General features: G+C 36.2%; 2 protein-coding genes across 5 annotated transcripts; one reads left to right on the top strand and one right to left on the bottom strand.

Annotated features, from left to right (window-relative positions):
• Positions 1–453: 453 nt before the first annotated feature.
• On the top strand, positions 454–7,549 carry LOC107628991 (cell division cycle protein 48-related / CDC48-like protein). Of its 4 annotated transcripts, none has more exons than XM_088508899.1 (11): positions 454–711; positions 1,624–1,854; positions 2,695–2,799; positions 2,884–4,737; positions 4,825–5,013; positions 5,155–5,297; positions 5,738–5,983; positions 6,088–6,274; positions 6,431–6,496; positions 6,643–6,892; positions 7,067–7,549. In XM_088508899.1, the coding sequence occupies exons 2-11, from the start codon at positions 1,636–1,638 to the stop codon at positions 7,441–7,443; spliced, it is 3,636 nt and encodes a 1,211-aa protein (XP_088365025.1). In that variant the 5' UTR covers positions 454–711; positions 1,624–1,635; the 3' UTR covers positions 7,444–7,549. The 4 variants fall into 4 exon arrangements, with proteins under 4 accessions (XP_088365025.1, XP_088365023.1, XP_088365027.1 ...); XM_088508897.1 differs by having other exon boundaries at positions 493–711; positions 1,550–1,854; XM_088508898.1 differs by having other exon boundaries at positions 522–711; positions 1,628–1,854.
• A 1,047-nt stretch (positions 7,550–8,596) lies between these two features.
• LOC107628992 (uncharacterized) lies at positions 8,597–14,231 on the bottom strand. Its single transcript, XM_016331652.3, has 12 exons — positions 14,102–14,231; positions 13,949–14,011; positions 13,160–13,335; positions 12,014–12,539; positions 11,637–11,787; positions 11,338–11,448; positions 10,817–11,174; positions 10,288–10,530; positions 10,046–10,115; positions 9,613–9,773; positions 9,207–9,273; positions 8,597–9,044 (listed from the first exon to the last, which is right to left on the bottom strand). The coding sequence occupies exons 3-12, from the start codon at positions 13,313–13,315 to the stop codon at positions 8,899–8,901; spliced, it is 1,989 nt and encodes a 662-aa protein (XP_016187138.1). The 5' UTR covers positions 13,316–13,335; positions 13,949–14,011; positions 14,102–14,231; the 3' UTR covers positions 8,597–8,898.
• Between the last annotated feature and the right edge of the window lie 589 nt (positions 14,232–14,820).

Genomic DNA, 14,820 nt, shown 5'->3' with positions numbered 1-14,820 from the left:
CATTACGTCTAATAGGAAGTTGTTTTCTAAAATGTGTCGTATTTCCTACTTTTTTTTTGAAATGCATTTGCTACAATTTTTTTTGGTTGGTCTCTTTTTTGGTTGCCACGCCCCACAGTATCCCTCAATCCGACAAGCCAAGGACAAATTCGTTATGGATCGAAACTTTATTTAAAAGTCTGCCACTGGTCAATGAGTTATATGCACAAAGTGGGATTCGAACTCCAACACTTGCTTAATAGGACGAGTGAGCTGATCAGTTGACCAACCTAAGTTAATTTTTGTTTGGTTGGTCTCTAATATGACACAAATTCATATTCATTATCTACTCACACACTCACAGGCTTTTTTTTATAAGAAGGGGCCCAATTTTTCAACAGAACCTTTGATAAGGCCATAAGGGTCATACTGGGCCGAGTCGTTACGGGTCAAAACGGGGCGTTTCCCTGATTCGGGTCGTGGAACGAAGCGAGTGAGGACCGAGGAGTAACATGAAACAAATTGAAAATTTTGTTATTTGTATGCTGCAGAGTGTGATTCACGAAATATTTGGAACAACAAAAACACAAAAAAAACGAGGTTTTGGCACCCTGAAGAAGAACTACCCCCTGAGAGGCTGAGAGAGTAGTGTGTATGTATTTGATGAGTTTTGTTCTCTCTCACTTGTTTCCGTGAAAACCCTAGCTACCATCGCTGATTCTCCGCGATCAGGTGCATATCCACCTCATCCACCTGGATTCTCTCTTCTTAATCTGTTTTCATGTTCAGCATTCCTCTTTTGCCCTCGGAAACTTCCTCATCACTCTCGTTTTTGACGCTTTTTTTTTTGTCGATGCTAGACTTGACTGATTATTATATTATTATTATTATTATTATTATTATTATTTTTTGCGATGGACTTTGTGTGTTTTTTTCTTTTTCTTTGCCTGTTTGTTCGTGTTGCAACTTATTGTGTTATAGTTTCTTATGGTTTAAAGGAATTGTTATCTTGTTATTGTAAATGTGATAGTTTTAGACTTTTAGGTTAGTTTTAGCTTTTAGGTTTTCATGTATGAACCTGTGAGTCACTTTGCTGCTTCAGTTTGTATGAGTGTTGAGTGTTCCCAGGGATAATTTGAGGATGGTGTTCATGCTTTTGTGGTGTTGTGGCTATCCTTGATGATGAAATAAAAGATATTTTATTTATCAAGTTTTTAGCACCTAAATTTGTCTTGGACATGCATTGGGATTCTCTGATAATCTTCATACATAGAACATGAATATAATGGCTTTTTCTTTTGGAGGATGTGGTGTATTAACTATTAAGAATTCTTAATATTCAAGATGTTGAAGAAGACTTTTTGGTGTTACCTTTTCTTTAAGTGGGTAGTTCAAGTGTGTAAAGGTTTTCTTGTGATTGGTGTTTCTTGCTTAGTTAAGCATGATATTGTTGTGGAATATATAATACCCTTCCTAGGTAGTTGGTTAAGTTTTATTTCTTTTAGCATAACTCTCTTTTTTGGCTGTATTTATGAAAGTTTTAAGGACTGTGATCTATTGGTTTCTGCAGGTGTATTGTAGCTGACTGAGATATAGCTATTATTTAACTTTTTTATTTTTATTTTTGTTTTTATTTTATATAAGTTAGTGTGCTTCATGTATCCGAAACAGTCTGGCCAAGATGGCTCTGTTTCTGGTCCTGTGCGAACTAGTGATAGGATCAGGACAAGACCAAACATTTATGGCCGACCATTCATGTATTACAACACAAATCTTAGGCGGCGCAAGAAAAGCAAGAATAAGTCTAGGACAGCAGCTTCGATTGCCAAGATGCTGCGTCCAGGGAGCCGGAAGGCACAGGATTCAAATGCCAATGTTAGTATCTGCATTTCAAATAAGTTCAAGGAGCATAATTGCTATTGCAAGGACTATTTTATTGTTTAATTTGTTTGTATTCTGTATATATATCACATTAACTGTCAGACATAACATGACATGGTTGTCATGACAACTTTTTCCCTCTAATTCAATTTATGGATTATATAAATAATTGAATATGATGATGTTGTTCATGATATTTGCTATTTTTCAATTTAAGTTTTTTTTCTTCCGTAACACGCAGCATGCTGGTTGAGCTGATCATGAAATAACATAACGATGCTTCTGTTTCTGATCTGTTCCTGTGTTTGTACTGGCTTTCAAATCTCAATTTTGCATTGGTATCCATTTTCTCGTTTTAATACCTTGATAGATTCCATATTTCATAGAACATCCCTAATATTCAAATCCTCAATATAGGAACTGATAGACATGCTTGATTATTAGGTAGCTTTGATTCTTTCAGTTGTTCACTTGTTCTCTTTGGTTGGCTGCTGGCTGTGATTTTGGATGGTTCTGGTACTTATACATGTAATACCTTCTTCTGTTTCCTCTTCTTTGTCTTCTTTGTCATCATTGTGACTCTTTCTTCAACAAGGGTTTAGTTCTCTCTAACTCCAATGGCAATAACCATATTATATGGTAAATGGCATAGAGGATCTTTCTATAGCTTTTTATGCCTTAGTAACAGTAGCTCTTTTTTTTTTTCCTTCCTCTTCTACATTGCATAGAATCATGAATTTGCTGGCTGATCATACAACAATAATCATTCCTTTCAGCTATTTTATGTTGGAAATTTTACATCCCTGGTTGTGTTAACTGTGCTTCTATTCACAGTCTGGCTCTAGTAACCTTCGACGTTCAACTAGAAAGAGAAGGCTTAATGTAAATCTTGAAGGCTTTGCAACAGACAGCTCTGGAGCTGAGGATGAAGACTTAATGGTGAGATTTTATGCTCTCAAATCTCGGTAATAAACTTGAATTCTTTGTAATTTAAGCTGAAGAAGGCATGTTATCATGTTTCAGAGGCCTACATATCGACCACAATTGAGAAATCGGATCAACAATAGCATCAGCCAGGAAGAGTTGATGTCTAAGCACAAAAGAGCAGTGTCTACTAAATCAGCACCTAGACGTGAAGGTCTACGGCCTCGTCGTTCTAAGGCTGTGGCAAGAGAACAAGTAATTTCAGAATCAGATGATGGGCAAGACTTTTCAGAAGGCAAGGCAGAACAGGGTGAAACAGAAAATGGAAATGGTGAGGAAAATGATGCAGATGATGGTCAGAATGATATTGAAGGAGATGCTGAGGTGGAAGACGAAGGTGAGGATGATGAAGATGGTGATGATGAAGAGGGTGAAGAAGAAGAAGAAGAGGAAGAGGAAGAAGAAGAAGAGGAAGAAGAGCAGGATGGAAGAAGGCGCTATGATCTTAGAAATCGTTCTGATGTCCGTAGGTTTTCTATGGAAGAGGGGAAGACCCAACCAAGATCTCCTCGTAGAGTGTTACATCAAGGTATGGGAAATAAGGTTAGCAGGGATGTTAGGAAGGGTGGATCACGAGTTCATAAACGGCATCGCCTTGCAAGGGCTGAAGACTCTGATGACTCCCTCCTTGTGGATGAGCTGGACCAAGGGCCTGCCATTCCGTGGGGTCGAGGTGGCAACAGATCTGGCCCCCCCTGGCTCTTTGGGGGCTTAGATACGCATGGAACAACAGCATGGGGCTTAAACCTTGCTGCATCGGGTTGGGCCCATCAGAGTGATGCTTTGGCTACCTTGACAACTGGGATTCAAACTGCTGGACCAAGCTCTAAGGGAGGGGCAGATATCCAGCCCTTACAGGTTGATGATACTGTTAGTTTTGAGGATATAGGTGGGCTCTCTGAATACATTGATGCTCTTAAAGAAATGGTTTTCTTTCCATTATTGTATCCAGATTTCTTTGCTAGTTACCATATTACTCCTCCTAGAGGGGTGTTGCTATGTGGTCCCCCGGGAACTGGGAAAACATTAATTGCAAGAGCATTGGCTTGTGCTGCTTCAAAAGCCGGCCAGAAGGTTAGCTTTTACATGCGCAAAGGAGCGGATGTGCTAAGCAAGTGGGTTGGTGAGGCTGAGAGACAATTGAAGCTACTCTTTGAAGAAGCACAAAGGAATCAACCTTCTATTATCTTCTTTGATGAAATAGATGGACTTGCACCTGTGAGGTCTAGCAAGCAAGAACAAATTCACAATTCCATTGTGTCCACTTTGCTTGCTTTGATGGATGGTCTTGATTCTCGTGGACAAGTTGTTTTAATTGGAGCTACCAATAGGATTGACGCTATTGATGGAGCTTTACGGCGCCCTGGTAGATTTGATCGTGAATTTAATTTTCCTTTGCCTGGTTGTGAGGCACGTGCCGAAATATTAGATATTCATACTCGCAAGTGGAAGCATCCACCTTCAAAGGATCTGAAAAGGGAACTTGCAGCTAGTTGTGTAGGTTACTGTGGTGCTGATCTAAAGGCTCTATGTACTGAAGCTGCCATTCGTGCTTTCCGTGAAAAATACCCACAGGTTTATACAAGTGATGACAAATTTCTTATAGATGTGGATTCGGTCAAGGTAGAAAAGTATCATTTTGTTGATGCAATGTCTACAATTACCCCTGCTGCTCACAGGGGAGCTATAGTGCACTCTAGGCCATTATCTCTTGTAGTTCAACCGTGTCTTCAGAGACATCTAGAAAGGGTCATGAGTATTATATCTGATATTTTCCCCCCAGTTTCTGTTGCATCAGAACTGACCAAATTTTCAATGCTTTCCTATGGATCTGCAATTCCACTTGTTTATCGACCTAGACTCCTACTTTGTGGTGGTGAAGGTACTGGGCTGGTGAGTATCTTGGAGCCTTAAAAACTATTGTAAGCTTGTCATTAGAACAACTGAAGACTGAATATACTTACTGCTCTAGTTTAACAGGATCATCTTGGGCCTGCGGTTTTACATGAACTGGAAAAATTTCCCGTACATTCATTAGGACTTCCATCTCTGCTATCAGATCCTAGTGCTAAGACACCAGAGGAGGCATTGGTACACATATTTGGCGAAGCTAGAAGAACCACACCATCAATTCTCTATTTACCACAATTTGATGTTTGGTGGGAAACTGTAAGTGCATATTTTAATTATTTGTATGTTAAATGGAAATGATCTCCCTGCCCAAAATTTATATTTTGTACGCATGTGTTCATTTATGTTGAGGGACTGCTTCAATGCTACCTGAGTTTGATTGGTTTCGCAATCCTGCAGGCTCATGAACAACTCAGAGCTGTTCTCCTGACTTTGCTAGACGAATTGCCATCTGACATGCCTATCCTTCTACTGGGAACATCATCAGTTGTGCTTGCTGAAGTTGAAGATGTACCACATTCAGTTTTCCCTCATCGTTCAGTGTATGTTTGATCTAATTCACAACAAAACACTGATTTGAGTTCCAAGGCAGTGTTTCTTATTCTATTCAAGCACTCTGGATGCTTGCAATTGTTTTCTTCTAAATGGGTGGTTTTGGAGGCGTGAAAAGTAACAAGCTAAACATGTTTCTCTTTTATGAAAAGGAAAAAACTTAAATATTTATGGGATTATTTCTTTTTTAATGAGGAGGTGAAAAGTCTCTAATTCAATTGCTACTGCTTCCTTAGTAGTTCATTCCCATTATCTTCACCAAAATTTTGATGGTTGTTTATTTCCATAAGTATCTGCATGATTGAAGGTTCAGGCTGAGGCTTAAAATATCTAAGAACAGTAGTTACGTATTCAAGTCTGTAATGTAGTCTTCTTGCGCAGCTTTGTCTCTGATTATCTGCTCATCGCATTTTTTTCTCCCTTTGAACAGCTATGAAGTGAACATGCCATCTACTGAGGATAGGACCCTGTTTTTCAATCGATTAATTGAAGCTGCTATGTCAGTCTTGTTAGAAAGAATGAGTGAGAAATCCCATAATAAAGGACGCCTTCCTGAACTTCCCAAGGCACCAAAGTTGGCCACTGGTCCTAAGGTATCTGAGCTAAAAGCAAAGGTAGAAGCTGAGCAACATGCACTTCGCAGATTGCGAATGTGCCTAAGAGATGTTTGCAATCGGTATGTCAACCTATGCTATTTGTGTTGGCTTCACTTGGCAAAGTCATATCTTAAGTTAAATTCATGCAGCTTTTACCTTAATATTGTTTTTGTATCACTTGTAGGATATTGTATGACAAACGATTTAATGCCTTCCATTATCCAGTCTCTGATGAAGACGCACCTAATTATCGGTCAATCATACAGAACCCAATGGATATGGCTACTGTGCTGCATCATGTTGATAATGGTCATTATATCACATGTGCAGCATTCCTGCAGGATATTGATCTTATTGTTTCCAATGCAAAGGCATGTATACCATGACTTATTGTTGTTTTTGGTTATTACTATTATTATTGGTTGGATTCAACTCCAATCCGAAAACTTGTGAAGAATGCTTCAAACAAATGTGTTCAATATTTGAACCATTTCCCAAGTTTGATCCTTATTCTGTTCCCAACTCAGGCTTACAATGGAGAGGACTACAATGGTGCTAGAATTGTCAGTAGAGCCTGCGAGCTGCGTGATGCGGTACCTTGACTTTTTGTGTCCAGTATTATGTCGGAGTTTCTTTTCTGTTTATTGTTGCTTGGAAAATGCTTCTCATCTTGCTCCCCCCCACCCCTCTCCCCTCTCCCCTTCTCTCTCTCTCTCTCTTCTTTCTTTTTCCTCTTCAGGTGCAAGGGATGATCTCACAGATGGATCCAGCACTGGTTGCATACTGTGACAAGATTGCTAGCCAAGGAGGTCCAGCCCAGTTGCCTGATGAATTAGGGGTATCCACTTTCCCTGCAACTCCTGTTGTTCAGCTGAGTGCTGCTACTAGAACAAGTGCTCGACTTCGTCATGTCCAACCGGAGGTTAATGTTGATCAGAGTTATGAAGCACTGAAGCGGACAAAGAAGACAGTTGATATTGCACATCCAGGTATGCCTTTGCTGCTTGGATATAAGCAAAATGGTGGTGATGCAAATGGTTTCTGCAATTGTCATTTGCACCTTAATATAGAGAAGCAATGCAATCATTAATTTCATTTCCACTTTTTCCCTTTTGCATTCCCTATTCAAATGCTGACTAATTTTTTTGCATGTCTGTGTTTAGTGGCGGAGGAGAAGTCTCCAGAAGATCCTTTACCGTCTAAGCCTCCCCCGGAGCATCAGACAAATGACATGGATTCTGAAATGGTAGAACCTGTGACAATCGATGGAAATTCACATGGAACTTCTACGAGTAGCCAAGATGATGGTGGCAGAAGTCTTGAGGATGTCACAATGGTGGATGGTGAATTTTCAGGAAAAGTGGAGTCTTTAAAGGAACAATTTGTTAAGCGCAGTGAAAATTGCAGCGTTCCACAACTTGAAAGGCTTTACACAAGGATTATGAAGGGTGTGTTTGAAAGCAGAGATAAAGGTGATGATGTTAAGGCTTCGGTTTTGAAGTTTTTGTCGAAATTTGTAGAGGATGATGCAAATTTCTGACAGATGGGTTTTCCTTTCCCCATCAGTGAAAAAGAAAGGAAAGATTTTACTGTAAAGTCGGGATTTTTCTTTTCAATTAATTTAAATGTTATTTGATTGAGTACAAGAGCTCGTTTCCTCTTACTTTCCGTAATATAGAATGCTTCATGCTTAAATATAAGTCTGATAGCTATAGATTGTAATTATAGGGTTTTAGGACTATGATAGGATTAAAGGTAGCATTCTGCCATTCTCCATTAGAAGCAAAGTTGAATCATCCACCTACCCCTGCTACAACCAGAGGAAAAAGCATTTCGTCTGCCTAGGTTTATTTAATGCCCCTTCCATTTTAAGCTTAAACCGGATCCTTTTAAGTATTATGACATCAAACTGACATATGGGCAAATAGTATTGACACTATTGCCCATGTCAGCAATGTCACACGTTATTTATTGACCATCATTACATCATTGCATGTTAAACCTTGATGTGACATGTTTACTAATAATTTACGTCATTAGGCCACATTGAGAAAACAGGTTAGGAGCTAATGTAGGTCACTTAGCCAATCTCAAATGTATTTTGTGCAATTACAATCTCAAGAATGATTTTAGTACACAAAACTAGTTTTAAAAACCACTTTGGGGCCTTGGTCAATTTTGCAAGATGATTTATTCAAAAATTTATCTCGTAGGGGAATATAATAGACTAGTTGTTGATGTATTCGTTCCCGTATAATTAGTTTACTAGAACAATGATTCTTTCTCTAAAATTCATTTCTCTTAAGTAAATGATTACACTTAAAGATTTTATGCGTAGAAAAACGTGAATATTAAATATATAATCGAAATTTATATTCTTTTTGTGGAAAAATATATCAGAAAATCTAATAAATGATTTTTTTGTTTATTTATTTTTATTTTAACTTTCAAACATCATATCTTTGTTTAGAAAATGATAATTCTACCGTCAAATTAGTTTTAACAAATCATTCCAGAAGCTTTCTGAATACACAATTGATTTAAGGGCCACTGTTAAGTTACTAGTTAATATTTACTAAGTGAAAACAATACTTCACGAGATATTCGTTGAATGCAACTAAAAATAAATAAAAATAAAGAGTAATATTGCTGATCTCCATAAATAAATAAAACAGATGAAAAAAAGCTTGATAGATCAGCAATAAGATGGTAACTAATTTAAATTTTGCCAGGAATAGTATTAATGCATCATCAAAATAAAGTAGCTGTGGTTGTAAGAAGATTATTCTTTATGTAATTCTCTCTATCTAGTCCTCTCATGTGAGTTTAGTTTAGCATGCCACCATGCATTCAAGATCAGACATTAACCAAAATATATGAGATTAGTTATTCAAATGGATGTCTCCATTCCTATAATGTATCATATATAGAACTGCAAAAAGATACCAAAAAACATGGAGGAACTTGGAAGCATGCCATTCCAAAGCTTCCACCATTACTTGATGGATTCTGCCATACTCTTAATTTTAACTATCATCCTTGCAGCAGCACAATCTCTTGCTTCACGAGGACTGAGACACAATTCACTGCTACATGTAAACTGAAAATCAACCCCTTTAACGCATACAGCTTGGAATCCACCTTTCAAAAAAGTGAACAAAATGTTACCAAGTAATATGAGATGAACAACAAGTGACATCATCTATGGATCGATGAAGCTGTCGTACGTTTCATTTATCATTCATGAGATTATGCGAAAAAATCAGGCCCTAATAGATTCTAATCTAGTTCAGATATTATTACCTTCTATCGGTGTCACACGATAAGTTGGTACGACCCAATTGTTAGCATGGCATATAGCATCCAGTTCCTGCATGATATAATGAGTTTTAACTTTTAAGTGCATTTTTACGATAAAGATAAAGAGGGATCACGGGCATGTTTAGCTTTCGCCAACCCATGTTATAATACGAGTTATATGCATTCATCTTTCCTCATGCAATGAGCCGACTCATCCTTCTCCACCGATGGATTGAGGCACTTAAATTAACTAGATCTCTAACCATTCCAATGGGGAAAAGAAATGAGTCGTCTCGCTATTCGATAAAGGGTACAAAAAGCATTGGCTATATATATAACCCAACAAAAAATCTTTTCATATAAAAGATTCATATGTAAAAGCTAGTAAGTAAAGTGAATGTCAACGTGCCTCGCATGGACCTTTGGTGACAGCGGCATCCTCTGTAAACTTTTTCCTCTTAATACATGGAGATAGGTTTTGAAGCTTAGCACTTTCTTCATTCCTTGCCCATAAGTCATTGCAACCTTCTATAATGGATTCTATCTTCAAAACAACATCATCTTCACCCTCTACATTTGTCAAGACAGAAGAACACTAACATAAGAAACTAATCACACTATCATGGATTTTAAGTCAATAATTGTGTCAGGCTCTAAGCATCAAGTTATAGGATTGTAAATACTCAATTTCCAAACCAGAAAAAAAGATCAGGTTGGGAGTATGACTGACAGCAAAGAAGTATACGAACAGTGGAAAAAGGAAGCACAAATCCCATGACATATACACGGGAAAAAATAAAAGTAAAGACAACCAACAGTGCTAGACCGATAGGTACACGAACCAGTTAGTATTTTCTGAATTTTATGCTCACACATAGCAATTTCATCTTCAATTGTGCGATGCTGAAGAGCCTACATGAAAAAAATTATGTCTAGATCAATGCAAATATAGAGCTTCTGAGCATTGAAGTACATAATATACTAAAAAATAAAAATGAATCATATCATAGCATAAGAAGTATTATGTTCTTTCCATGCATAGCTATTGAGAATGGATCATAATAAAGCAAAGAAAAAGTTTTACCAGCTCATTCCTCTTCCTGATCAGAGCAGTCAGTGCAGTTTGTGACAATATCTTCCCCTTTGAATCTAGAAGATCTATGAGCTTCTTCAAATCCAGTTTGGAATGTTTTGGAACAGGAGTATGATCATCTAAGGTGTTCTTTTCTTTTTCATATGAGGTATTGTGCCCCTTGCCAAAAATACTGCTGTAAGAACCATAAGTGTTGATCTCATCCTTCGTCGTTGTTGAATCAACCTTCATAGCCTGCCAAAACAGATTCCATTCAGCAAGATGGTAGATAACAAACAAGGCAATCAAGCTCAAGAATCACAATTGCAGTGAGTAGCAGCCTGTTTAGAATCTTAGTTATGATGAGAGGTAATAAACATTTGAAAATATAGATGATATAGAAAGCGGGAAACAAACTTTCTTAACCAGTAGCATACTGCATAGGTATCATAAAAGGCTTTCTATTTTTTTTTTCTCAATCAGAAACACACGTTGAAACATCAATAATTAGATTAATAAACAAGTTTCATTCGGAACAAACCTTGACCTCACTTGTACGGGCATTTGATTTATAGTGCACAGATGGCTTCTTTTTTTCTTGATCTTCACCAAGTTGTACAGTATTAACAATGTCGTTGCATATGTCTTTATTTTCAGAAGGAAAAATGGAAGACTCATCCACATCCATATCACAAGGCTCCTTGATATGATTAGATTGTCTAAGTGTAATGCTTTCATTATCCTTTTTCTGCTTCGGGGCAATATTATATCTTTCCGGTTTACTATCAAGACCAGTAGACATGTCCTCGCTTGCTGAGGATTCTGTCACTACAGAGCTGTCCCCCTTTATATTTTTCTCTGTTACCCTTGAATCTTGTAAACTATTTGAGAATGCTTTTCTGCCAAGATGGAATATAATATACAAGCATTAAGTTAAACCTTAGATAGTTGCCAAAGAAACTATAAGAAGGAAACAAATGATATGAAGAACATTTCAAGGTTCTGAAACTGCATAAACATGGATGTGCACTCAAGTTTCTCAAAATGGATAACCATACCAACCTAGAATTCCACTCTAAGATTATTTCAGAATAAGGAAGCATGTGGAAGTAATCAACAACTGAAGTGATTGACCAACAGCCAAAATCCTTTTTGATCAAGGGACCCTGCAAGCTATGCGAAGAGAAGACATACAATGTTAATTAGAAGCAGTTTTACTTCTTTGAGACAATAATCTGAAAGAAAAACAAACGTCTACAAATAAATCTAGCACACAAATACCACAAGGGCAGCAGAATGTGCAGATCCACTTACTTTTTACTGCATGCATCATTCTATGATGTTCTAGTATTAAAACAAACCTTTCGATGACATCTTTGAGAGGGACTCGAACAACCTCCTGCCCGATTGGCAAGGTGCACTGCATAATATAAAAACGAGAAGCTGCCTTTTCTTTGCTATGTGAATAGACAGTGTGTCTCTCCAAAAGTGTAATATCAGTCTTATTGATTCCTGTACCACATTACGACAATCGCATTAAACTATTTCCATATAAGAGAGAACTTGGTAAGACTAAATTAAGAAATGTTGATACATTAACTAACGACGCAAACAAAATGCAATGATTATCTTCTATTGGACAATAAAATTTTATTAAAGAAAAAGGACAAAACAAAATGATGGCATGAGAATAGCATCAAAATATATATATCATGACTTGCATTACAAAGGCAATTACCAATAGCTTCCTTTACAGCAAAATATCCAGCTTCCAAAAGTTGAGTTTCAACAAGATTCAATTCATCTTTAGTTGGCTTTCTGATAACTCTTTTGTTTTTATATGTACATTTCGTTGCTGAGGTAACTTCTGAACTGTGGTTGGAGGTGTCCAAATCTTTTTCAACCAAAGACCATATCCCACGAGTGATGGAACCGAATACCAATAAGCAATTCTCCTTCTCGCTGTCAAGTAAAAGGACAGCCACTTTCGAAATGGGCCATCCATCTATATTAGGAGCATTTTTTGATGGATCTAGGCGTTTACATATATCACATGCATTCATAATCTCTTTTTCTGGTAACGATAGCTGTTTCTCCACATCAGTTAATTCTGCTTCATTTATCTTTTGCATAAATTGCATATATGCTAATAAACTGGGTCTCATAACCACCACCAACTTGCAAAATTCATTAAATGGCAGATATACAAGCTCTGGATGATGTTTTCTATGATAGTAGTTGTACAGTAAGACAACAGCACGCACCTAACGCCAACAACAGAAAAGTCAGTAACTAGAGCAGATGTTTTGCTCACTTTATATGTATTTCTGTAAATCAATATGCATAAAACTTTATTTTGAGGCTTTTATGCATGCTCTTCATGTTTTGAGGATAAAAAACTTTGAACTTTATTCATACAATAAGAATGATTCATATTAAGAAATTGAACAAATGATACTCAAAAATATTCACGATATAACAACTTTCAATCAGAACTAAATCTAAATCAGAACATTTAAACAGACTCCTCTTGAGTTAAGCAAGCCTCGGCTTTATAACCGTGCATTGCAACTTGCAAGAAAAAAGAAAAAACATTAAGCATTATAAATTACAAAATCATTTCGTTCCACTATGAGATACTAGTATATTTCCCTTCTACACTTTGAATAAGGCATCGCATAAAAGCTATCTAACTACAATCTATACAAGGAATCCATGCAGTAATTATAAAAACTTCCAACAGGGTCATACTTATCACCGACATCCAAACAAGGAATAAAAGTATAAACAAACCAAATAGAGAAACAACATAATTGTCCACATAGGTCAATATTTGGATCCAGGGATTCATATACAATAATAAGAAATGCAAAGATTAAGGCACCTGTTTTGCAAGTGACTCTTGTTGCAATGGCGTGGGCTTATCTCGGACAGATGATTTTGCTGGTAGCAATGGATCAATCAAGTGTTCTAAGAATGCCTGAATTGCATCCTCGGTCGGACACACATCCGGCGAAGTCATGTTTGATACAATGACCATTAATGCTTAACACCCTAATGCTGCCAGTAGCCACATACACAGAATATTCAACAAGCACAAGAAGTTAGCATTGGAACAACAAGATTGCACCCTTACAAAAATTAAAATAAAAAATAGAAAGAAAGAAAGAAAGAAGCAAGTGCACTGAGTCCTTTTGTGTCCTTACATAAACTATCAACATTTTAAAAATAAAAACCGATAAAAGAAAAGGGCACAACATTCTACAATGCTACCACATTGTGTGCCAAAACAAATTTGTATTATCAGCTACAACAAAAAAAATTTTGCTTCAAAAGGTCACCCCCAAGAAAAGGTTGAAAAATATTAGAATAAGAACATGATCAAACTGAAAAAACAATTTCTTTTTCTTTTTCTTTTTCTTTTCCTTTTTGGGTAAAAAACAAGCTTTTCAGTCCGAAAGAGCAACATAAAGGTGAAAATATCATAAGAGCAACATGATCAAATTGAACAGAAGTTATCCATTAACAAGAACAACACATAGGCACTCATTGATTGTACATGCAAAGCATTGATAACAGAAAATGTTTAGATATACTTTGTCGATCATGATGAATTTCTTTCCTCAAAAGTATCATAAAAAACACACACACAAAAAAAAGGTTTCTTCTTTACCTGGGAACTAGTTAGACTGTGTTGTGTGCAAACCGAAAAGAAAGAAAAGGCGGAACCTTTCACCTGTAAGTAACGAAAATGGAATGAATGAAAGTAGTTCTTTTTTTCAGAATAATTGAAATAAATAAAATTCTTGTGTTCCAGAAACCTTACAGAAGAAAGATGGAAACTTTGAATGAAGAAAGAAAAGAATGAATGAGTTGGACGGTCACACCTTTGCTTCAAATGGAACTGGAAGCAGTAAAAAATCACAAGCTTTGTATGTACTGTCCTGTCTACCCATATAACCCATATATATAAATATTTGGAATTTTATTTGTCCCTGTAATTATAAATTCTCTCACATCTATAAATGTTTAGAATTTTTTTATTTCATATATTATCTCACATCTATAAATATTTAAGATTTTTTTATGTACTATAAACTATCTCACATCTATAAATATTTGAGACTTTTTTGTTTTTATATACTATCTCACATCTATAAATATTTAGAATTTTATTATTTTATATACTATAAACTATCTCACATCTATAAATATTTGAGATTTTTTAGTTTTATATACTATCTCACATTTATAAATATTTAAAATTTTTTTCAAATATACTATAAATTATCTCACATCTATAAATATTTAGAATTTTTTTTGTTCAGTGTACTGTTAACTATCTCACATTTACAATGAGATTTTTTTTGTCCTGTGTATTATAAACTATCTCACATCTATAAATATTTGAAATTTTTTTGTCTTGTATACTATCTCAGATTTAAATATTTAGAACTTTTTCGTCTCGTGTATTATGAATTATCTCACATCTATAAATATTTAAAATTTTTTCTTATATACTATCAAATAGCACAACTCTTCAAA

The sequence above is a fragment of the Arachis ipaensis genome, chromosome B3 (genome assembly GCF_059453495.1).
Source record: "Arachis ipaensis isolate K30076 ecotype BB chromosome B3, ASM5945349v1, whole genome shotgun sequence".
NCBI classification, from domain to species: Eukaryota; Viridiplantae; Streptophyta; class Magnoliopsida; order Fabales; family Fabaceae; genus Arachis; species Arachis ipaensis.
The sequence above is the reverse complement of the archived record's forward strand: the minus strand, read 5'-3'. Positions and strand labels throughout refer to the sequence as shown.

Excerpts from the sequence above, each read along its gene's own strand:
- LOC107628991 (XM_088508899.1), top strand. The coding sequence starts at position 1,636 with ATGTATCCGAAACAGTCTGGCCAAGATGGCTCTGTTTCTGGTCCTGTG. Across the intron at positions 6,497-6,642 it reads CCTGCGAGCTGCGTGATGCG|GTGCAAGGGATGATCTCACA; the intron begins GTACCTTGACTT and ends TTTCCTCTTCAG. Across the intron at positions 6,893-7,066 it reads AGTTGATATTGCACATCCAG|TGGCGGAGGAGAAGTCTCCA; the intron begins GTATGCCTTTGC and ends GTCTGTGTTTAG.
- LOC107628992 (XM_016331652.3), bottom strand. The coding sequence starts at position 13,315 with ATGGTCATTGTATCAAACATGACTTCGCCGGATGTGTGTCCGACCGAG. Across the intron at positions 10,531-10,816 it reads CCCGTACAAGTGAGGTCAAG|GCTATGAAGGTTGATTCAAC; the intron begins GTTTGTTCCGAA and ends CTGTTTTGGCAG. Across the intron at positions 10,116-10,287 it reads TCAGGAAGAGGAATGAGCTG|GCTCTTCAGCATCGCACAAT; the intron begins GTAAAACTTTTT and ends TTTTTCATGTAG.